Source organism: Salmo trutta, chromosome 23 (assembly GCF_901001165.1).
Source record: "Salmo trutta chromosome 23, fSalTru1.1, whole genome shotgun sequence".
NCBI classification, from domain to species: Eukaryota; Metazoa; Chordata; class Actinopteri; order Salmoniformes; family Salmonidae; genus Salmo; species Salmo trutta.
Window position 1 is genome coordinate 8,179,009 of NC_042979.1, and position 25,542 is coordinate 8,204,550.

General features: G+C 42.2%; 1 protein-coding gene across 1 annotated transcript in view; it reads right to left on the reverse strand.

The window, feature by feature from the left end:
- man2a1 (mannosidase, alpha, class 2A, member 1) overlaps positions 1-25,542 on the reverse strand; it is a 61,036-nt gene that overhangs the window by 3,054 nt on the left and 32,440 nt on the right. Inside the window, exons 10-21 of the mRNA XM_029708701.1 lie at positions 15,475-15,660; positions 15,114-15,228; positions 14,491-14,558; positions 14,094-14,259; positions 13,619-13,849; positions 9,948-10,070; positions 9,481-9,595; positions 6,380-6,513; positions 2,336-2,477; positions 1,895-2,028; positions 1,483-1,674; positions 81-194 (exon numbers count right to left, since the gene is read on the reverse strand). Coding sequence (XP_029564561.1) covers positions 81-194; positions 1,483-1,674; positions 1,895-2,028; positions 2,336-2,477; positions 6,380-6,513; positions 9,481-9,595; positions 9,948-10,070; positions 13,619-13,849; positions 14,094-14,259; positions 14,491-14,558; positions 15,114-15,228; positions 15,475-15,660 — 1,720 coding nt within the window. The remainder of the gene's footprint in view (positions 1-80; positions 195-1,482; positions 1,675-1,894; positions 2,029-2,335; positions 2,478-6,379; positions 6,514-9,480; positions 9,596-9,947; positions 10,071-13,618; positions 13,850-14,093; positions 14,260-14,490; positions 14,559-15,113; positions 15,229-15,474; positions 15,661-25,542) is intronic.

Below are 25,542 nucleotides of genomic sequence, written 5' to 3' on the forward strand. Positions count from 1 at the left end.
GTGTGTGTGTGTGTGTGTGTGTGTGTGTGTGTGTGTGTGTGTGTGTACGTGTGTGCCAGCATGTGTGTGGCAGGTCTTACCTTCCCCTGCGTGGTGGCACACAGTAGCCCTGTGTTCCTATTCGAGAGGGTGCAGTCAAAGCCTTTTCTGTGCAGAATCAAAGCCGCCTCGTCCGACGGCCCACCCCCTTCCTCCTGTAGGACCAGTGAGAAACGCTTCAGTCCCCATAAAGACCCCTCCTGTTCTCCCCCCCTCCCTTCAGCCTAAACACTGGGGCAATTATAGAGACCACCCTTTCACAGGTCAGCTGCATTTCCACAGCCATGTTCGAGGAGCTGCTTCTGCAACAGACCTGGGTTCAAATACTGTTCGACATCATTTCAAACACTTTATCTGTGCTTTATTGAGCTGGTCTGGATGAATGGACCAATAGAATAGTCTCAATACCACAAACCCCACCCCACCTATCTGGAATACCAGGCAAGAAAGATCGAAAGGTTTTAAATAGTATCTGAACCCAGGTTCGGACTCTGAAACAGGGTTACTGCAGTCAATTTTATCCCCCTTTCAGAAACTGTTTTTTTTTCTCCCATCCACAGTTCCTGGCTGAGTATACGGAGATGCCACAGTGCATACTAAGTGTGTTAGTAGTAGCGGCAGTGGTGTCATCATGTGAGCATTCGTATAAATTAGCACAAAGCCCTCGTCGAAAACACATTCAACGATTCCGCCCGTCTCCTCTTTTGATTTGTTCTCAGAGACAAATTGGATGTCCGAGCGTGCCTTTACAATCGATAATTCAGCAAATTGGTCGGCAGATCCCGGCAACAATTAGCTCGATCTTTGACATGATAGACGGCGGTACCATCAGAGTTGATGGGCCGTGCAACAACAAAGAGGAGATCATAGAAGACTTACAACATACAGATGTAGTGTATTTACCAGAGATGATATAAGGAAATGAATGGAGAGCCCCTTGGAGGAGTGCTGAGTGTGTGTTTTGTCCTAACAAGCAATTAAGCCAGTATTCCATACAGCCAGGGTAATCAATACAGTCAGGGATGAGCTTAATCATATTAAAGACAATGACTATGAGAACACAGCGGTGCAGTCATCACTTTAGAAAACTTGGTAACTCTTTGCAAGGAGTTGCTCCTATGTAGTACCACTGTAATTACTGTTGCAACAACATTGTATTAACATGTTACATAGTAATTCATTGTTTGAATACAGTAGCAAATGACGTGAGCGTTTCTTTTTTGGGGAATAAGGGACGGTTCATTCGCAAAAACGTCTCGAACGCCATGAATATGCAAGTACAACGCAACGATTAAATCACTAGGTAACAACCTGTTAATGCAAGGTAAATGAAAACATTACTACACAGGTAAAAGAGCAACAGAATGTAAGGCTTGTTGCGGCCTTATGCTCCACAGAGAGAAAAGAAAAGAAAGTATTATGTAGCAATACAAAAATCTTTACCTTGGACTGGATGGTGCGTAGGTTGACCAAGTGGACGTCACAGGGCAGTGATGAGGCCAGAGGGCTTAAGGGGGACAGAGACAGGGACTCTGCCTCCGTGCTCACAGCCATGGGGATCAGAGGGTGGTTCAGGTACAGCGACGACATGTGACTCAGCAGAGACGGGTAGCTGAGGGTAGAGGGTTTCTCCCCCTGGAAATATCAAAGCAAGGACGGGTTAGGGCAATAACCTGGTGCAAAAGTAACTGGGAAAAGAGAGGATTGATCATAATGTACTATATGACAATGTTTGAACCCTAATCGTCTTAATCAAGTCGCCATTGTCAGTGAACTTCAGTAAACCTACAATAGAACTACAAACTACAGTAACTACGAAAATGACAAAATTGCTTCAAATTCCTGGTATTAGTACCCCATCGGTCTTGGCCCTCTTCTCCAGTAGCAGGCGGAAGGAGCTGGCAGTAACTTTGTTGTCCAGGACGCCCTGGCCCAGCCCGCGGTTATCGTCCTGGTTCAGCCGACGGTCCATGATCACCTCCAATTGGCCTGAAGGGGAAAAGATCAAAGTTGATCTATTTCATTATCACGTTGCCTTCTGTTCACATAACAGAAATGTATATATATACACATTTATAGCTTGGCAAGAAACAGCACGATAGAAACTGCACTCATTTTAAATCAAGTCATATCTCCTTCTTTTCACACCCTGGTGCCAAAATAGCAGATGACACTATGTACTGTACAGATGGTAATCTTAAAACCGAGCAGGGATGTCATCTCCCCTGGACACTTAAAGTACCGATGCCCTCCTTCCAATAGACAACAGAAAACAAATCCCCGGGCCTGCACTCACCACTTTTGAGGCTGGCGGAGCCCAGGGACTGTGCGGTGAGCAGGGTCAGTCTGGTGCCGGGGTCCTGAAGGTAGGCCATACTGGTCATGGGGTAAAAGTTTGCCTGGAGAGGAAGTTTGGCCATGGTTTTTCTAGGCTGGATCTGCGAGAAAATCACATCAAATATGGTGGATAAATGAAGATGTCCCACTCATGCGCTGCCCAGCTGGCAAGTGTCTAAACTGACATTTTCAACTTCTCCCTGACCCAGTCGGCAATACCTACATGCTTCAAGCAGACGACCCTGTGCCCAAGAATGCCAAGGTAACCTGTCTAAATGACTATCGCCCCGTAGCACTCACATCTTTAGCCATGCAATGCTTTGAAAGGCTGGTCATGGCCCTCATCAGCACCATCATCCCAGACACCCTGGACCCACTGCGAATCACATAACGCCCCAACAAATCCACAGATTACGCAATCTTTATTGAGCTCCACACTGCCCTTTCCCACCTGGACAAAAGAAACAGCAATGTGAGAATGCTGTTCATTGAAGAGAGCTCAGCGTTCAATACCATAGTGCCCTCCAAGCTCATCACTAAGCTCACAACCCTGGGACTGAACACCTTCCTCTGCATCTGGATCCTAGACTTCCTAACGGGCCACCCCCCAGGTGGTGAGGGTAGGCCACAACACATCCGCCACGCTGACCCTCAAGATGGGAGCCCCCAGGGGTGCATGCTTAGTCCCCTCCTGTACTCCCTGTTCACCCATGACTGCGCGGCCGCGCACGACTCCAACGCCATCATTAAGTTTCCTGACGACACGACAGTGGTAGGCCTGATCACCGACGACAATGAGACAGCCTATAAGGAGGATGTCAGTACGTCAGTGGCCTGGCAGTGTGGTGCCAGGACAATAACTTTTCCCTCAGTGTCAGCAAGACAAAGGAGCTGATCGTGGACTACAGGAAAAAGAGGGCTGAGAACGCCCCCATCCACATCGACTGGGCTATAGTGGAGCAGGTCCAAACCTTCAAATTCCTCGGTGTCAACATCACTAAAGAATTAACATGGTCCACACACACTAACACAGTCGTGAAGAAAGCACGACAATGCCTTTTCCCCCTCAAAAGGCTGAAAAGATTTGGATGGGCCCTCAGATCTGGAAAAGGTTCTACAGCTGCACCATTGAAAGCATCTTGACTGGCTGCATCATCGCTTGGTATGTCAACTGCTTGGCATTCGACCACAAGGCGCTACAGAGGGTAGTGCGTACGGCCCAGTACATCACTGGGGCCGAGCTCCCTGCCATTCAGGACCTCTATACCAGGCGGTGTCAGAGGAAGGCCCAAAAAATGGTCAAAGACTCCAGCCACCCAAGTCATAGACTGTTCTCTCTGCTACTGCCCGGCAAACGGTACAGGTGCACCAAGTTTGGAACCTACAGGACTCTGAACAGCTTCTACCCCCAAGCCATAATACTGCAAAATGGTTAGTTAAATAGTTAACCAAATAGCTACTTGGAGTATCTGCATTGACCCTTTTTGCACTAACTCTTTTGACTCATCACATACGCTGTTGCTACTGTTTATTATCTATCCTGTTGCCTAGTCACTTTAACCCTACCTATATGTACATATTTACCTCAATTACCTCGTACCCCTGCACATCGATACTGGTGCCCTGTGTATATAGCCAAGTTATCGTTACTCATTGTGTATTTATTTATTGTGTTATCATTTATTTTCTGTAATTTTTCTTTTTTCTCTCTGCATTGTTGGGAAGGGCCTGTAAGTAAGCATTTCACTGTTAGTCTTCACCTGTTGTTTACAAAGTATGTGACAAATAAAATTAGATTTTGATGACTTTTACCATTGAAAAAATAAAAAGTCACAGTTCCGGCCTGCTTAAGGGATGGCTCTCCCATAGGCACCATTGCGATAGCAGCTGGGTCTGGTCTGCTTAGTTCATTGATTAACCAGAAAAAAAGGAGCGAGTGAGCTGTCTCACTTCCTCTTCCGTCTCTGGTCACATATTAAGGTGATGTTGAGGAACCATGTGACCTGACTAGGAAAACCTCAAGGCCCTAGTTAGGGCTAGGCCCCTTTTTTCTCCATTTCCGCCTGAATGACGTGCCCAAAGTAAACTGTCTGTTGCTCAGGCCAGGATATGCATATAATTAGTACCATTGGAAAGAAAACACTTTGAAGTTTGTAGAAATGTTCAAATAATGTAGGAGAATATAACACAATAGATATGGTAGGAGAAAATCTAAAGAAAAACCAACCAGAATGTTTTGTTGTTGTTGAGAGAGACCATCTTAGAAATGCAAGTAAAAGGTCATATTGAAAATTAGCTCACTGGATGCAATTCCTATGGCTTCCACAGGGTGTCAGTAGTCTATGTTCAATGTTTCAGGATTGTAACTTCAAAAACAAATAAGAAATATCAGTTTTAGTACAGGGACACAGTCTTGGAAATGCCCCACTGCTAAAATCGGTTTCCTATTGAACATACTTCTTTCCGTAAGAAATATTATAGTTTGATTACATTTTAGGTTATCTGAGGAGTGAATAGAAATGTATTTTGACTTGTTGAAACAAAGTTTAGGGGTAGATTTCCTCTGCATGTTGAACGAGTGGATTACTCAAATCGATGGCGCCAACAAAACATACTTTTTGGGATAGAAAGAAGGATTTTATCTAACACAACGACACTACATGTTATAGCTGGGACCCTTTGGAAGAGAAATCAGAGGAAGATTTTCAAAAAGTCAGTGAATCTTTAATCGTTATTTGTGAATGTATGAAACCTGTACCAGTGGAAAAATATTTTGATGTGGGGGCACCATCCTCAAACAATCGCATGGCATGTTTTCGCTGTAATAGCTACTGTAAATCGGACAGAATTTAAGCTTTCAGCCCATATTAGACACTTATATGTACCTAGCGGGACGCCTATCCCTAAGAACTTTTAAAGGCTTCAACAAGGACCCAGAGTTTATCCTACAAGGGAAAAACTCCGGGCCCCACACATACTGAATCACCAGTGAGCAAGTGTGTTGAGTGTGATCTTAAGCCGACCGTCTTTGTTTTGACTACAATGGGTACGGGAAGCTGTTCTGCTGGGTTGTTTATTGTTTGTTTGCGTGAAGCGTTGCATGTCGGAAGAAAAAAATATTTAATCTCTGATGGCAGTAAATCCCTCTTAATCACTGAAAGTAAGGTCCGACTGCCAAAAACATGCAAATTGAGATTTTGAGGAAAACACTGCCTCTCACTAGAATTATGGCAGAGTGTCTAATTGGCAAGGGCGCTCAAACACTGATCTGTCGAAAGATTCTCCCCTGAACAAAATGTAATCGTTTAAATCTGCATTTCAGCTTTCGTTTTCAATTCAAAACTTTGTCATGACAAAAAATGGAAGACGTCCATGAAGTAATTTCTACGAATTTGGACAGCTAATATACCCCCATTCAGCCAGTTTCTATGTACATTTGATGTCAAGCTAATGCTACTAGCCATTTGTATCATAGTTAATTGCTCATGTCGTAACTGTCGACAGGCTCAATGTCCATGCACAGTCTCGCATAGAAATCGCCAGTTCAGAAGCAAGAAAAGCAGTATTTGCTCTGGTATATATGGCTCTGGTATATATTGTGGAGTGCTTTCTCGCAACTGGAGAGCTAGGGACTGGGCTGTAATTGTGCATTCCTACTTGAAATTCAAATGAAAATGTTCCACCGTGTATACCTTGTGTAAGGTTGCTCTTTGTCAGTGTTTTCTTCTCTCTATGCATGTGTCTGTGTTATCTTAAATATCAGGAGTTACTGTAGGGATCCATTTCCTTTCAAAGTGGCTTTTTTCATTAAGTAAGCCCTCGAAGAGCTGTGACCGTTTTACCTGTACACTTATCCTTCAGTGTGTACAAAATAAAATTCTCATTCACTCATTGAATGATCTGGGGGCAGTGCCTGAGTAGGGAGGGGAGGGGTAAAGAGAGCGAGTGAAAGAGAGAGAGGGGAGAGAGAGAGAGAGAGAGCCAGGTCATACAGTAACAGTACCTGGAATCCGTTGAGGTCTGTGAAGAATCGATCCTTGCTGTCCACATCGGATGTTAACCTCATTGTAATTTCACGGTTGAACTCCCCCCTTATATCTACCGAGTTACAGATCTCCACCGCCTGGCCCTCCACACCTAGAGAGAGAGAGAGAACACTAACACAATCACAGAGTATATTCACAGCACATATTTATAAGCTTCCTTCCTCTTTTGGCTTGATTTCGAGATATTAATTATACTCCTAGTGAGTCTCCGAATACACTTTTTGGGAATACATACAGTACCAGTCAAAAGTTTGGACACACCTACTCATTCAAGGGGTTTTCTTTATTTGTACTACTTACTACATTGTAGAATGATAGTTAAAACATCAATACTATGAAATAACACATATGAAATCATGTAGTAGCCAAAAAAGTGTAAAACAAATCAAAATATATTTTATTTTTGAGATTCTTCAAAGTAGTCACCCTTTCCTTTAGAACAGCTTTGCACACTCTTGGCATTCTCTCAACCAGCTTCATGAGGTAGTCACCTCGAATGCATTTCAATTAACAGGTGTGCCTTGATAAAAGTTAATTTATGGAATTTCTTTCCTTCTTAATGAGTTTGAGCCAATCAGTTGTGTTGTGACCAAGGTAGGGGTGGTATACAGAAGATAACCCTATTTGGTAAAAGACCAAGTCCATATTCTGGCAAGAACAGCTCAAATAAGCAAGAGAAATGACAGTCCATCATTACTTTAAGACATGAAAGTCAGTCAATGCGGGAAAAAAAGTTTATTCAAGGGCAGTCGCAAAAACCATCAAGCGCTATGGTGAAACTGGCTCTCATGAGGACTGCCACAGGAAAGGAAGACCCAGAGTTACCTCTGCTGCAGAGGGCTCCCAAGTGGCGCAGCGGTCTAAGGCACTGCATCTCAGTAATAGAGGTGTCACTACAGACCCTGGTTCGATTCCAGGCTGTATCACAACTGGCCATGATTGGGTGTCCCATAGGGTGGCACACAATTGTCCTAGTGTTGTCCGGGTTAGGGTTTGGCCGGGGTAGGCCATCATTGTAAATAAGAATTTGTTCTTAACGGACTTGCCTAGTTAAATGTAAAAAATAAAAAGAGGGTAAGTTCATTAGAGTTACCAGCCTCAGAAATTGCAGCCCAAATAAATGCTTCACAGAGTTCAAGTAACAGACACATCTCAACTGTTCAGAGGAGACTGTGTGAATCAGGCCTTCATGGTTGAATTGCTGCAAAGAAACCACTACTAAAGGGCACAAATAAGAAGAAGAGACTTGCTTGGATCAAGAAACACAAGCAATGGACATTAGACCAGTGGAAATTTACAATTTTAGGTTCCAACAGTCTTGTCTTTGTGAGACGCAGAGTAGGTGAATGGCCTTCCCTGTGGCTCAGTTGGTAGAGCATGGTGTTTGCAACGCCAGCATGGTGTGTGCAACGCCAGGGTTCTGGGTTTGATTCCCACGGGGGGCCAGTACAAAAACAAAATGCATGAAATGAAATGTATGCATTCACTACTGTAAGTCGCTCTGGATAAGAGTGTCTGCTAAATGACTAAAATGTAAAATGGATGATCTCTGCATGTGTGGTTCCCACCGTGAAGCATGGAGGAGGGTGTGGGAGTGCTTTGCTGGTAACACTGTCAGTGATTTATTTACAATTCAAGGCACACTTAAAAAGCATGGCTACCACAGCATTCAGCAGCAATACGCCATCCCATCTGGTTTGCGCTTAGTGGGACTATCATTTGTTTTTCAACAGGACAATGACCCAAAACACACCTCCAGGCTGTGTAAGGACTATTTGACCAAGAAGGAGAGTGATGGAGTGCTGCATCAGATGACCTGGCCTCCACAATCACTGACCTCAACCCAATTGAGATGGTTTGGGATGAGTTGGACCGCAGAGTGAAGGAAAAGCAGCCAACAAGTTCTCAGCATATGTGGGAACTCCTTCAAGACTGTTGGATAAGCATTCCAGGTGAAGCTGGTTGAGAGATTGCCAAGAGTTTGCAAAGCTGTCATCAAGGCAAAGGGTGGCTACTTTGAAGTATCTCAAATATAAAACACGTTTTTGGTTACTACATGATTCCATATGTATTATTTCATAGTTTTGATGTCTTCACTATTATTCTACAATGTAGAAAACAATAAAAGATAAAAAAATAAACCTTTTGACATTTTTTGGGAATACATCTTACATTGTTTGATATCATTTTACATACCTAACTTAATTAATCCACTGAGAGAAGAAATAAAAAACAGTTGAACAAATTTGCCCCAGTTCTTCAGATGAAAAAAAAAAACCTACCTCCAGAAATAATGCAAAACATGAATAAATATATCTAAGAAGAAAAAATCCACAGTTACAGTACATAGACTTTGGGTGAATGCAAAAGCAGTAGAAGTAAACTGGGTCTCAACATTGAGACATTAAATATCGTAAATACACTAATAGAGGACCAATGTCACAGTGAAGCATTCGGAATGGGTAAATTACAACTATAGTGATACGTCTCACAACATGTATACTGTATCTCTATATACGATACCCTCAGGTCAAAATATGCAATGAAAACATTCTTCAGTAGGAAATCTGCATGCTGGGGCCAATTAAGGCCTGTTTGGCTGTGTGATGACATGCAGCCAGCCCTTCAGGGGCTCCTTCTCCTGGGTAGCATGACTGCAGCTTCCTTTTTATCGACAAGCACGCAACAAAACAACACACATTTTCTCTACGAAAGCAAGCCATTCAAAAGGTTTTGCACTGACTAAACCGTCTCTCTCCCTCTCTCTTGACTTTCCTAGTAGTCTCACTGAGTGAGTCTTCGTGTGGCTCATCTACAGACAGGGTTTTGGATCTTCTCCCATTTCAAAGACAAACAATTACATTTCAGGGTGTTTTTGATATTTCAACGTTCTGTTTTTCTGATTTTGATACAAGTAGCCTACAAAGGTCTCATGCATGTTTGTACAACTGCTTTCAGTTGATGTCACTGATCAAGGTCTAACAATGTATGGGGTCAATTGTAGATTGGCCACGCATGCGCACGCACGCACGCACGCACACACACATCCCATCATTACCTTGAACGTGATAGAGGCGTAGAGTGTGCGTCACATGATCGAAGGTAGTGGTGATCTCAGAGAACACAGACCCCTTGGTGACCCTTATCACTGGAGGCCGAGCGGGAGAGTACACCTGGAGGAGCACAGAAAATCAATGGGGATCAAATCACTCATAACACCATCTCCCATCCATCCTCTGCCAATAATACCTCCTACAGAGAGTGTGCCGGCAAGGGAGCACAAATAAGGGAGAAAAGAGAGGGAAACCGGGCTAAGAGAATTACTCTCTGATTCAGAGTGGTTGGGTTAAATGCAGAAGACACATTTCGGTTGAATGCATTCCGTTGTGCAGCTGACTTGGTATCTCCTTTCCCTTTACTGTAAGAGCTGAAAGCACTCCTCTTCTTTACAAGGTTTCAGTGCAGCTGCAGTGCTACACGTTGACAAAGGAGAATCAATCACGTTTAATAAAGTTGCCGAGTTACCTTGGCTACCCCGTCGGGCAGGAACAAGTAGGCTCCGCTTTTATCTCGGTTGCTGGTTGTGCCGTACCACGCAAACTCCACCTTGACCTGGTGTTCTGAGCCGTCCTCTTTCAGCTTCAATCTCTGAGGGTGTCAGTCAGAAGAAGGTCGGATTCAACACTTGCATCATCACCATTACACTGGCAGCTTGACATGAGTAAAGAGAGCTAACGGATATACCGTTGTAATACTACACAGACTGTATCCTGTGTTGTTGTAGTTGAGGTGGTTTGGTGAACTAATCTCGCCTGAGACCTGAAGACTTGTTTTGTTTCCGAGAACTCATGCCTATGCCCTAACTCAGAGGAGTAATGTAGTCTTGTGTCACACAGATGACCCTGGTTTGATAACATGTCAGTACCATTAACAGTCTAGAAGTGTGATACATTGCATGCGACCTTTCAGTGCAGGTCACAGTCACTAAATACTCCATGACTCTGGTTCAGTGCTAATATTAGAATAGGCTTGAATTATAGTCGAGCCTGTCACCACGACTATAGTACGGGATTGATTGAAGCTCAATGTTAAATTCAAATCTCTCTAGCATCCTATCTAAGCCAATATGACACCAATGTCTAAGAAAATTCTAATTCAATTTGATTGGAGGTACAACTCACTCCCCGCCTCTTGTCATGATCCGTCCGGCTGTTACCGAGAACCACTATACCGGATTTCTGACAGGGTTGTTAGCATTAGGGTTGTCAGACAATTTTTTGCCCAAACCTAGCTCAGATTTTAGACGTCCGATTAAAACGACTACAACGTCCATAAAGTGACTACAGGCTGCAGCGTCCATAAAGTGACCATTAGGCTTAGATCCATTGGGATTAAATATGTTTGTAGGTGCAAGAGTTTTTATTAAATTCACAATTTACCGCTCTCGCATGCACATTTTATTTTATATTTATTTAACCTTTATTTAACTAGGCAAGTCAGTTAAGAACAAGTTCTTATTTACAATGACGGCCTAGGAACAGTGGGTTAACGGCCTTGTTCAGGGGCAGAACGACAGATTTGTACCTTGTCAGCTCGGGGATTAGATCTTGCAACCTTTCGGTTACTGGCCCAATGCTCTAAACACTAGGCTACCTGCCGCCCCTGATTCACATTTATGCCCAATAAAAACCAACAATGTGCTACCTTTTGTAACGTTTCTGACAATGCTAACATCTTTTCAGCTGAATCTCAGAAATCTAAAACCAGGTTGAGCAACTTGGCTGCTGCGCAACAGTAGTAGCTAACTAGTAGAAGGCTAGCAGCTGAAGCTAGCTAGCTAACACCAGTTGGATGAAAAGCAAAAAGAGGGTGCTAGCTAGCTAGGTATATTTTGCTATGGAAGGTTTTTCATATTGCTGAAGTCATCTGTGTAAACTTCTGACCTGGACACTTGTGTGTAATCAGAGCACAAACAAATAAGCTAGCTAATAGGGTTCGTAGCATACAGGTTAGCATCACCGCCCTGATATTTTGACCATTCTCTTTCGTGTATAGTTTTTGACATTCCCCTCCCTTTCCCGACACACACACTGTGTGTGTGCTAATTTTCATTTATTAGGTGTCTCTTAAAAAGAGAATTTGGGTTTGTTGGGCATTTTTGAGTGGCAAGGGAAAGGGAGTGTGACGTGTATGTAGTACTAGTGTGCGCGTCTTGCTACTACGGAGGAGATAACGGTGGAGAGACCAGCTCTCAATCTCTCAAGGAGGACGTCGTTGCCCTCCTCCGTCAGATGCATGCCATCCCTACAGTACATCCCAGGGACACACTGCTTAATGGCAGAGACTTGCGCATAGGCAGACTTACCAGCTCTGCCATTGAATTGTTAAACAAGCATTTGATTCACCCTCTCCTGACGTGCACACAAGAGCAGTGGACCTCTACACCAATCTTGGTGCTGCAGGGAATGCCCCAGCCTGCTTAATGGCCAGGATAGATGCCATTTATAAATGTGGGAATGTGTTCTCTTTTACTGGAGTTGGACTGCTGTGTAAGGCATTACTAAGAACATTTGTAGCTAAAGGATTTAGACCGCCTATCCAATGTCAGATTTGTAAATATGTATTCTTAAAAATATTTTGTACAGGTGTGGTAGACCTGTGCTTGAACAAGAAAGCCTGCATAACCTTGTAGCTCTTCAAGAGCAATTGTGGCCATCCCTGAATTGTATGTACAAAGTTTACTATATCTGATGAATGTACGTTTCATTGTAAATCTTATATTTTGTAATAACTCATTATTGTTTACAGGTAATGTAGTACTATGTCTTTCTTCAGTAGTAGTCACCTTCCGGTGTAAAAACCATGGAAATTAAAAACAAAAAAATGATGTTTTAGGTGAGAAGTCGGCATTGATCTGAAATTCACCTGAGCACCACAATGCGTACTTCACCCATGCTCTAACAAGGTTTTGCAGCACACATCTTTGACCTACTACAGTAGCTAGGTTTGTCTATTTTACTTCCAGCGATGTGTGGGCAGGTTGCTCTGGATTCAAACCTTCTCAAACAGCCTAATTCATACTATTCAGAGGGATAATGGGCTTTGCAGTGTCCTGCTATTAAAATAATATATATATATATATATCATTAGTATGTATGTATTTTTCAGATACAGGCCTATTGTAAATGTGTATTATTGTAGCGTCATCATCTGTATTGCAAAAATAAATACAAATACACATATAACTTTAAGCTACATAGTCTTTTGACAAAGGCGATAAACTGCCTATTGATCAGCACAGCAGTTGATAAAACAGGGCCATGTTTGAAAAACAAGTGGTTCTGAGCTTATGTCAATATTACACAAGTAAGCTAACGGTGACAGAAATCAGGAAAGGCAGACATGCTCTATAGACCTCTATATCTACATGAGTGACTGAGTCGAACACACCGCCTCCTATTCTTATGTTGGGTACCTACTGACCCCAAAAATATGTTACGAAATATATGTATTTTTCAATGACATGTATTGTTAAAATAAAGATTTAAGGAAATACAGGCAGGCAGGCACCACATTACGACAAGACAAAACAGCTCACTCAATCAAGCCTGATGGTGTTGTAAGTATAAAAGCAAAGCTTGCTTTCATATAATAAAACAAAAGCATGAAAAGGTAGTGGAATGGGGGTCTTAGTGTGGGGTGGGAAGAATGCAATACATTAGCTTATATGTGGTACAAATCACATTATTCTGGGACCACCTCCTCTAAGAGTATGAATTAGGCTGTTTGAGAAGGTTTGAAGCAACCTGCCTACACATTGTTGTAAGTACAATAGACCAACATAGCTACCGTAGTAGGTCAAAGCTGTGTGCTGGAAAACCTTGGTGGAGCATGGGTGAAGTACGCATTGCGGTGCTTGTGTGAATTTCCTTTCTTTTTCGGCTTCAGACCAATGCCTACTTCTCACTTAAAGCGTAGTTTTTGGTATTTAATTATATAGCACTTTTGCAGGAGTTCGGCGTTGTGCCCTGCTGTGTTGTGAAGTGCTATGCTTTACTAAGCTATGCTATACTTTACTAAGCTATGCTATGCTTTCCTATGCTATTCTTTACTATGCTATGCTTTACTAAACTATGCTATGTTATGCTTTACTGTGCAATGGTATGCTTTGTTACGCTATGCTGTGCATGTCTTACCTCCATCAGGCCGGTGGTGTGGGAGCTCCAGACCTGGAGGTGGGGGTTGTGGATGCTGAGGGGGGTGGAGGCGTCCTGGGGGATGTTGACTGTGAAGTGCTTCACATTGACGGACAGCTCGCCACTCTGCCTGAAGAAGACGTATTCTGCAGTCTCCGCTCCGCCCCTCGCAGCCTTACCTAACTGGTACACCCCAAGACCCAGCGCTGGCACCTGCGCTATGAACGACAACTGACCCCAAGAGAAAACACCATAACACGAGATAATGTGGGAGAAAGCATACATGAACATAAAAAATCACTATGAACTGGTAACACATTGGTAATCAATCTCCAGTTAATCTCCAATTAATCTCTGTGGTGACCTCATAGTCCTACCTGATACAGCCATTATAAAAAAACTATCGATAATAACATTCCCATGGATAAATAAAGGTTAAATACAAACACTAATGACAAAAATTTGACAATTGTACCTGGAAGGCCTCTGTGGAGGCTGTGGTGGGTTCGTCCCACACCGCGCTGATTTGAGCGGGGACGGGACGACCGTGGTCTGTGACCACACGCACGTGGGGCGTGTTCACATACACAGTCACCACTGACGTGCGGTCCTGCTCCGTGGGGTTGTAGATGACCACAGACCTGGAGGAAAATAGACAGGTTGGTACGAGTTGCTAATGCTTTGAAAAGTCTGAAAGGCAAATTGGTCATAAAGAAAAGATTCCACAGCCGTCATCAGGTTTAATATTGCTCAACCTGACCAGACTATAACTTCCTGTATTTATTCTAAATCATATTTGCAATATGAAAGGGGTCATAATATCAGCCAGAATGTGTAAGGGAAAAGGGAGGACGATTTATACGGTGCCTTACCTAGGCTGTGAGCTGATTTTCAGAACTGTTTTTCGAGGCAGGGCATCTTGAGCAGGCTGGATATCATCCTGAGAGAAATGTGCATGAGATTAGAGTTGATTTGCAAAAGAACATCAATCTGGTATAGCTATACCAACACACAGTCCACAGGCTATTTCCAGTCCTTATAGACAAATTTTCCAAAAATATATTTAATTTTGTTTTTGTGGTATTGGTAATGCTTTTCAAAACGGATAAGCTATTTAAACATCTTAGGCTCATTCCCTTTAACACAATTTTCATTAGGTTTGGGTGAGTGAGATGCATATCAAGCGTCTTTTCAGCTGCTGTAGCGAAACAAGGATGTGGAAGAGGTTACATTACTCTGAAAACTGATGTTGACTTCCTGCCCGGGCAATTTGCATATTCAAATCCTGATGTTGTGCCTCCTTCAGGGATTTGGCCGAAAGTAGAGTCTGGTAAACACTTCAAATGTAGCTATTGCATGCATTTCACTTCCTGCACCACCACCATAAACTGTCACCCTTTGAAAATCACTATACTAATCTGAAATGTTGCTATGTACAATCAACTACCTTGTGTTTCAACACTGAAATTAAAACGCCAATGCTTTTTTTACTCACCATTTTAAGGAAGGCCTTTGAGGGATTGTAACTGTATGCACTTTTGTCCTTCAGCACCAGCCAGTGAGCGGAGTTGACGATCACTTGTTTCAAATTCAAAATGGAATGAAACAATCTGAGAAGGGAGATTTGTTCTAATTAAATGCCCAGAGGAAAGCAGTCAAAGTTCTGAGTCAAATATATAGTGTTTCACTTTCATTTAACCAATGTCTACAGCATGATGCTGGTAATAATGACAAAACCATGTCGGTGCAATCCATTAAATTATTGATTCATCTGTGTGTTCATGTTTGAACTGCATCTCTCCCCATCAAATAAGACAATGAAAACTAATAAAACAAGCAATAAAAAAAAGTGATACCTGGTACCGTAGTCTATCACTACAAAGTCCTTGCCGGTGCCTGCGATAGCGTCATGGTGCTGGAACAGGCCCAGGTTCCTCCTGGCTTCAGTGAGCAGTCTGTAATTCTCCACAGCTGGAAAATCATTCCGCTTCCCAGACGTCCTAATATTGGCCAGGGTGAGGGAGTAGATGATTTCAGCAGCCCTGAAGGACAGACAGAGATAATAGTTATTTACTTCACATGAGTATGCCTTTCCATGACACCAAGACAGACATGGGTCGTGTTCATTAGGGAGGAAACGTTTTGAACAGGGATATGCTACAGTGCCTTCAGAAAGTATTCAGACCCCTTGAATTTTTCCACATTTTGCTACGTTACAGCCTTATTCTAAAATGTATTTATATTAAAAAAAATACTCAGCAATCTACAGTAATCCCCATGATGCCAAAGTGAAAGGTTTTTAGAAATGTTTGCAAATGTATTAAAAATCAAAAACAGAAAAACAATATTTACATAAGTATTCAGACCTTTTGCTATGAGACTCGAAATTGAGCTTAGGTGCATCCTGTTTCCGTTGATCATTCTTGAGATGTGTATACAACTTGATAAGGTAAATGTGTATACAACAAATTTACCTGTGGCAAATTCAATTGATTGGACATGATTTGAAAAGGCACACACCTGTCTATATAAGGTCCCCCAGTTAACAGTGCCTGTCAGAGCAAAAACCAAGCCATGAGGTTGAAGGAATTGTACGTAGAGCTACAAGATGGGATTGTGGGGAAGGGTACTGAAAGATTTCTGCTGAATTGAAGGTCCCCAAGAACACAGTGGCAACCATCATGTAAGAAGTTCTTCCTAGAGCTGGCCACAAAGCCAAACTGAGCAATCGGGGGAGAAGGGCCTCAGTCAGGGAGGTGACCAAGAACCCGATAGTCACAATGACAGAGCTCTAGAGTTCCTCTGTGGAGATGGGAGAACCTTCCAGAAGGACAACCATCTCTGCAGCACTCCACCAATCAGGCCTATATGGTAGAGTAGCCTGATGGAATCCACTCCTCAGTAAAAGGCACATGAAAGCCCACATGGTGTTTGCTAAAAGGCACCTAAAGGACTCAGATCATGGAAACAAGATTCTCTGGTCTGATGAAACCAAGATTGAACTCTTTGGCCTGAATGCCAAGCGTCACTTCTGGAGGGAACCTGGCACCATCCCTATGGTGAAGCATGGTGGTGACAGCATCAGGCTGTGGGGATGTTTTTCAGCGGCAGGGACTGGGGGACTAGTCATGATCGAGGCAAAGATGAACGGAGCAAAGAACAGAGAGATCCTTAATGAAAACCTGCTCCAGAGAGCACAGGGCCACAGATTGGGGTGAAGGTTCACCTTCCAACAGGACAACAACCCGAAGCACACAGTCAAGACAACGCAGGAGTGGCTTTGAGGCAAATCTCTGAATGTCGTTGAGTGGCCCAGTCAGAGCATGGACATCTCTGGAGAGACCTGAAAATAGCTGTGTAGCAACGCTCCTCGTCCAACCTGACAGAGCTTGAGAGGATCTGCAGAGAAGAATGAGAGAAACTCCCCAAATACAGGTGTGCCAAGCTTGTAGCATCATACCCAAGAAGACTCGAGGCTGTAATCGCAGCCAAAGTTGCTTCAACAAAGTACTGAGTAAAGGGTAAGAATACTTATGATATTTCAGTTTAAAAATTTTTATAAATTAGCAAAAATGTCAAAATCCTGTTTTTGCTTTGTCATTATGGGGTATTGTGTGCAGATTGATGAGATAAGAAAACAAACAATTTAATCATTTTCAGATTAAGGCTGTAACCTAACAAAATGTGGAAAAAGTCAAGGGGTCTGACTACATTCCAAAGGCACCGTATATGATTTGTCCAATAAGAACACTGATTTTTGTTTTCCATTGCAAAACGTTTTGCTTTGTTCACTCATTTCAGTGTATTCAGTGAAGTGACAAGTAGTTGTTTGTATATGGGTCATCATGGGCCAAGAGCATAAGAAAAGTACTCCAAATTGACCACAGTTGGAAATCTCCCGTATTTGATTGCAATCAGAGTCTCAGCTTGTGTTATGGAACTCATTTAACCCCCGAGCCACAACAATGAAAACTGGGCTGCTCTTCTCCCAAAATAGAGGTCTTTTCATTATCCCTAGATAGGGTTGTGGCATGACATTTTGTCAGTCGGTGATTGTCAAGCAAATAACTGCCGTTCTCATGGTAATTGACCGTTAATGAACATAAACACATTTAGCATTTCCTAGCTTCCACGCATAGTGACATGACTGCCCTGTGAGGATCAGAATGGGTCAGATCAGCTTGGCGGTGGATGACAGTAGCCAGGCCCTCTCTCACCCACAGAAGGGGGGAGGGAGCTGCTGGGGGGTTGACAGTTCACACCCTGTTGTAAATTACAGGAGGAGAAGACTCTTTTGTCCTCTCCAGTGTTAACCAAAGGAATCCCTTTGTTAACAGACAGTCTTCCCGCCAAAACTCTAACAGTTTCTAAAGCGAATACTGGAACAATATTTCTAACATAAGAACGTGGGGAATGGTCAGTGGTGAATAATAATTTCAAATGGATTGTTATTTTGTGATGTCCTTAAAAATGGTATAAAGGAAATACTGTAACTTGGAAAGTATATCCCCTTTATCTGTCGAGTTTCCATCCAATACGTGCATATAATATGAAAAATGATGAAAGTATTAAGTAGGAATGTGATTTTAGGAGCCATAAGAGAATCTATCTCCGATAAACTGTGCATAAGTAGCCACCCCCCGAGTGAGGTCAGAGAGCATGTCAGTGTCACGTGTGCTCCCTCTCCGGTCTCTAGGTCACCAGGCTGCTTGTTATGGCGCACACCTGTCACCATCGTTACGTGCACCTGTGCATCATCAGACTCACCTGGACTCCATCACCTTCTTGATTACCTGCCCTATTTATGTCACTCCCTTTGGTTCCTTTCCCAGGCGTTATTGTTTCTGTTTCATGTCTGTGCGTTGTTCATGTTTCTCATTTTGTATTATGTTGTGTTTATTTATTAAAACACTCATTCCCTGAACTTGCTTCCCGACTCTCAGCGCAAATCGTTACAGTCAGACTGACGGAACTGTCCACTTCGGCCAGAGTGCATAAAAGGATTGGTAACAAAATTAACATTAGACCAGAAAAACGTGAGGCGGTAGCCTACATGTTTGAAATGGTTGGAACTTTGAACCTCAACATGAGGTAAAGAAAAAATAAACTCACCTCCCAGACTAGACCAGAACATCGCCAGGCTGCAGCTGCGCGTGTAAAGTGGTTCAAACTCTGACTATTAACACGAGGTGGAGAGAGGAGAAAACTCCCCTCGCGGACAATCGCTGGTACGGCTGATTAGCTGTCCAAGTCAAATATCTAGAAAAGTTAATTTAAGTGGGACCATCCTATTACTCCTCAAATAACCATAGTACGCTACTCTCATCACCCCACTGGAACCATCGACACGGCTGGCTAGCCTATCTTCAAATAAGCAGCTTCAGGAGCGAATGGAACAGAGTGAACTCTTTAGTTCTGTTCAGGACTACATGACAGACAAAGACATTCACACGTAAATACATTCATGATTTGTTATTCCAAACAGGTAGTGGTTTGTGTGCAAAGTATATGATTACTGTGAGAATAGTTTTGAAAATGTATCAACGATAAGTGTCTATTTTTCTCACTCTCCCTCTCCATGTTGTTGTGTAAAAAGCCCCCATATTGTGTCAGTCCGCAAGGGACCTTTAATCAGGTATGAAGTGTGTATGTTTAATCTGTGTTATTATTTAGTTAGCTAGTAAATAAATAATTAAACCAATTTATGTGGTACTGAATCATAAGTAAGGCCAGGGTTTTTGCAGATCCAAGAAGGTTACGACTGTTCAGAATGATAATATGATAAAAGGTTATCATTAATATGTTGACTGTTTTATGGATGTGATAGGTAAATATCTTCAGTTTAATTCGGGAGATGGTAACTCTTTAAACAGTTGTCCTTATGTTAGGCCCTGATCTGGCTATGGCTGTGGGCTGTGGGCTACATATGGCTGTGGGCTACATTAGTTAACTTAGCAGACAAGATTTGCTTAGAATTCCATTGGCACTATTTTATAGTGTGAAGAATACAATTGAACATTGCTGAATAAAATAGAAAGGATATTTTCTCCAAACGATTTGAGGGAGTGCGCACATGCGGCTATTCTGTGTTGAGTGGTTAACAAAGAAACAGGTCCTTCTATTTGCTTAAATTAGAGTTATTTATGCAACTGCAGTTGTGATACAAGCATTAGGCTATATGTTTAGATTTTTAATACATTATAAGGGCTGCATGATGCGACTTTAATGATGATTTGAAAAAAGTTGCATGAAAGGCATGAGCTATGCTTTGTTTTTTGTGCAGGACACACACTTAATCAGTCTCTCTATCACAATTTGACAAGCACTTGATAACGTCTCAAACTTCTCGGCGGCATCCCCTTGTGTGGCAGTACCGCCCCCTAAAAAAAATCCATGCCTTTTGCGCCCAGTGGCCGTTGTGCCCTAGGGCTGAATATAATAAATATAATTCCATTCTCCTGGCTGTGTGCTCTGAAGCACCTCTCACTCACATGGCTCTCTTAGATAGCTCAAATCTTATTAGCCAATGCCCGTTACGTGATCAGGTCTTTTTCACAGGCTACAAGTGAAGATGGCCACATCAGGGACGGAACGGCCCGTGTCCTTATTCAATTCTGAGGCGTATATTGACGATATTGAAAGAACTGTCCACATTTACTTTTCGTCAGCCAACAAGATGAGTAGGCCTAACGAACAGCAAAATAACTAGCCTATGTCAATTTAATATCCAGCAAAAGAACTAGCCTATGTCAATCTACTATCCCCCATAGCACAAAAGTTGACCTATTATATTCTGTGAGAGAAAGAAATATTCAAAACATAGTCTGGGACAGTTGTGGGATGCGATAGATCCCAAATTAATAAAACCATTGGCATCCAAAAAACGTGTTTAAGCAATGAGGCTGACGCAACATATCAGAACGTTTAGCTTAAATGTTGATCAACTATTAGGCTATTTCTTCACATATTAAGCGCAAATGTTCCAAAATGCAATCAATTAGCGGGGAAAGTGACCGCAAATGCTATTCTGCATGTAATGCTTTTATTATAAAGGTTAGCATTTTCATGGTGAAAATTATCTATCCCAAACTAGAAACTCACGTGCTGCGTATGTATGCCAGTTAGGCCTCCCGAGTGGCGCAGCGGTCTAAGGCACTTTTAGGGGAGGGTTTGGCCGGCTGTGATGTCCTTGTCACATCGCGCTCTAGCGACTCCTTGTGGCAGCCTGGCGCATGCACGCTGACTTCAGTCGCCAGCTGTATGTTGTTTCCTCTGACACATTGGTGTGGTTAGCTTCCGGGTTAAGCGAGCGGTGTGTCAAGAAGCAGTGAGGCTTGGCGGGGTCATGTTTCAGAGGACGCATGGCTCTCGACCTTTGCCTCTCCCGAGTTCTTACGGGAGTTGCAGCGATGGGACAAGACTGTAAGTACCAATTGGATATCACGAAAAAGGGGTAAAAAGTACCAAAAAACAAAAGTATACCAGCTCTACACCCGTGGTAAAGCGGATTCATGTGCTTAATTTTAAGAAGTTATTTGGCCACTTTAGTCGTGATACAAACCTTACCAAAACTACATGAGTTGTGCGATCATGATTTGAAAAAGTTGAAAAAAAAAGGCTTACTGCTCACAAGCTGGGCATCATTCACAAGTGATAATATATAATTCACAAGTGATAGGCTAATATTGTCACCCATTAAACTATTCTTGATTTAATATTGTCTTTACATGTACAAAAAAATACATGTGTGAAATATGTTTTGATTTAGAATGGACCATTATCATGCACCTGTCTCGAAACGGGCAGGGGATTTAAAAAAATACTTAAATAGCGAACGGAGGATGCTTTTCCTGTGGTTCATTTTCATGCCAGCCAGATAGGCTATACTCGTTGTAAAGAGAAGCAATGTGCTTAATATTAGCAAAGTTTAGATATAAATATAGTAGGCCTAGCCTATAGAAAGCTGGTAGGATCCTCCTCTTTTTAATTGAGACCATCAAAACTTTGTTTTCTCACGAAATTGCAGAGCCTATAGAAATGTTGCGCAACATGAAGTGTTTGATTAGATATTTTAATACATTTGCATTGATGTCAGAGTGATTAGAGGGACAATAGAGTGCTGAGTACCAGACAGTTAGCAAGTTTGGTAGGCTACTAATGACCATCAGCAGCATCAGAGCTTGGAGATGCCTAATTATTGTGACAAAACGGTTCACATGGAATTTGACTGCCGTCATGACTCGTGTCCGCCGGTGCAGCGGTAATACGGTCACCGTAACAGCCCTATCCCTTGAGAGTATCAAGGAAAACAGCTGATGGAAGAGTGTTCTCTTTAACTGCTCAAGCCCGGTAAGTGCTGTCAGGGAATCAGACACTAGCTAATGACCAAATGTGCTAACTGCCAGTGCTAATGGCCTGGTACTCAGCAATCTATTGTCCCTCTAATCACTCTAAAATCAATGCAAATGCATTCAAAAATCAAATTAAACACTTAATGAGAGCCCATGAGTACATGTCACACAACATTTCTGTAGGCTATGCAATTGCGTGAGAAAACTGAGTTTTTATGGCCTCTATTAAAAAGAGGAGGATCCCATCAGCTTTCTATAATATTCAAATCAAATCAAACTTTATTTGTCACATGCGCCGAATACAACAGGTGTAAACCTTACTGTGAAATGCTTACTTACAAGCCCTTAACCAACAGTGCAGTTCAAGAAAGACCTAAGAAAATAATGAACAATTAAACTAAAGTAAAACATTTTGAAAAAGTAACACAATAAAATAACAATAATGAGGCTATATACAGGGGGGTACTGGTACTGAGTCAATGTGCGGGGGTATATGTTAGTCGAGGTAATTTGTACATGTAGGTAGGGGTGAAGTGACTATGCATAGATAATGAACAGCGAGTAGCAGCAGTGTAAAAAACAAATAGAGCGGCGGGGGTTCAATGTAAATAGTACTGGTGGCCATTTGATGAATTGTTCAGCAGCAGGCTTGAGGGTAGAAGCTGTTAAGGAGTATATTGGTCCTAGTTTGGCGCTCCGGTACCACTTGCCGTGCGGTAGCAGAGAGAACAGTCTATGACTTGGGTGACTGGAGTCTTTGACCATTTTTTGGGGCTTCCTCTGACACCGCCTAGTATATAGATCCTGGATGGCAGAAAGCTTGGCCGCAGTGATGTACTGGGCCGTACGCACTACCCTCTATAGCGCCTTACGGTCAGATGCCGAGCAGTTGCCATACCAGGCGGTGACGCAACCGGTCAGGATACTCTCGATGGTGCATCTGTAGAACTTTTTGAGGATCTGGGGACCCATGCCAAATCTTTTCAGTCTCCTGAGGGGGAAAAGGTGTTGTCGTGCCCTCTTCACGACTGTCTTGGTAATATTAAGCACATTGCTTTGCAGCAAGAGTATAGCCTACCTGGCTGGCATGAAAATGAACCACAGGAAAAGCATCCTTCATTTGCTAATTAAGTGCATAGATGACATGTATTTTATTCCCCTGCTACTGTTCCGACAGGTGCAATTATGCAGTTATTAAACGGTACATTCTAAATGTAAATGATGCCCAGCATGTGCAGTAAGACAAGAAACACCACATGCCTTTTTTTGCGACCTTTTCTAATCATAGTCACACACATCATGTAGCCTAGCGCATAGGCTTATAATTTGATTGTATCACAACTAAAGTGACCAAATAACTACAAACGTATCCTACAGGCCTAGGACCCCTGGAACATGGTTGGAGAGCACAGAGCCTACAGTGCCTAGTGAAACATGTGTTCTTATAAGCATGTGAAAACAGAGTTTTGACTGGCCACTATTTAAAAAAGGATCCCAGCTTTCTCGTGCTGCTATATTTATTGCTCAATTCTTAACATTAAGCATATTAATCCACTTTACAACCTGGCATACATAGGTGGCATGTGAGCTTCAAGTTTGGGGAAAAAGTCATTTTCACCATAAAAATGCATCTTTCTAATAAAGCACTCCATGCATCATCGTATTTGCAGACGTATGTAAGATAGCCTACTATTACTAATGTGATGAGTAGATTGGATGGTCATCATTTAGCCTAATAATATAACTCAATCACTGTTTGCAAAATAAGACCGTTCAATGCATGGCTGAGCGAGTATATTCCTAGGCTATATCAGATACATTTCTTCTTTCTTTGCATGGGAAAAATATGGCCTTTTATAAACACATTTCATGCAATTGTACTACTCTTTATATGACTTGGGACATTAGCAGAATCGTTCTTAATACGTCAAATTACAGGGTACCCTACTCTGCTGACACTGACAAACAACGTTGTCCATATAATAAGCCTACAAGAAGGAGAGACACAAATCGGAACATGACGTCCATCTAAACTGGAAGAGGAAATGATTGTCCAAAAAACAAACTATTAAGTAACACTGACCCAATAATGATAAATAGTGAATATGCGCAGTTCGCACTCACCGGGGATATTGCCGATTCTCTCCACTGGTGCCAATAACACAGGCTCTACTGTTGTTCGCTCAATTAAGTTGAGAATTTGAAATGATTAGTCTTTTCATTGTCTTCTCTTTACAGCTATAAACATTTGCTTTCCAAACTATGTTTCCTGTGATTGCATTTTGAAATATTGCGGTATGCCTGGCTTGGCCTCTCTACTTCACAGTCACAACTCAACAATCATCTGCCCAAATCGAGTGCGCTGCCTTTCCTTCTGACTGTAGGCAATACGATTTAAAACAACCCACAACTTATTTTTTTTTAAAGAAGGTAATGATCCTGAGTGGCCAAATCATGCTTTAGTAGCCTATTATGAATAATTGTATTTATTTCTGTATAGATGGGAGTAGTTAGGCTATATCCTTTGGGTAATTTCCTTCAATTCACTTTAGGAAAAGCTTCCCTTAGCCTTATGGATATGCTGCCTATGCTTGCATATATAAAAACGTAACCCGCCAAAATCTAAAAATATAGTATTTGTAACACAGCTAAAGTTGCATAAATAACTCAAAATGAAGCATATAGTAGGACCTCACTCCCTCAGAAATCGTTTGGAGAAAATATCCTTTCTAATTTATTCAGCTATGTTCAATTGTATTCTTCATACTATAAGATAATATAAAATAATGCCACAGAATTCTAAGCAAATCTTGTCTGCTAAGCAAAGCCCACAGCCATATGGCATAGCCAGATCAGGACCTAACCAGTGGAGGCTCCTCAGAGGAGGAAGGGGAGGACCATCCTCTTCAGTGAAATTTCATAAAAATAGTGAAACATTAAAAAAGTTATCCTTTTTAGATTAAACTATACAAAATATACTCATATGTCACCAAATAATTTATTCAAATAAACTGTTTTGCAATGAAGGTCTACAGTAACTTCAACAGCCCTGTCTGGGGTAGCAGCACCATGGTATAGCCGGAAGACAGCTAGCTTTCGTCTTCCTCTGGCTACATTGACTTCAATACAGAACCTAGGAGGTTCGTAGGCCTCACCCCCTTCCATTGACATACATGGTAATTATGACCACTCCCGGAGGAAGTCCTCCAACCAATCAAAGCTTTTGCAGTATGAAATGGCATGTTGTCCATCCAGAGAATTAACCTAGTGAGTTGTATTGGGATTGTGCCACAGAGCATTATGGGGGTTCTATGTGTTGAGAGGCTTGGTGACATTGTTGGATAGAGATTTTTGGGATATTATTCAATTGAAATTCGTTTTTTCAAATTACAGGAGATAGAGGAGGTATATTATATATTGTTTTCTTGGTTTTAGAACTTTATTTTTGTACCCAGAAAGTGCAATTTATTTAAATTTGCCTTGCTAACTTCCGTAGCTAGCTAGCTATCAGCACGAGTGTGCAGATTTCTCTGCCAGAATGGGTTAATGGCCAACGCTGACAAAAATGTTGTG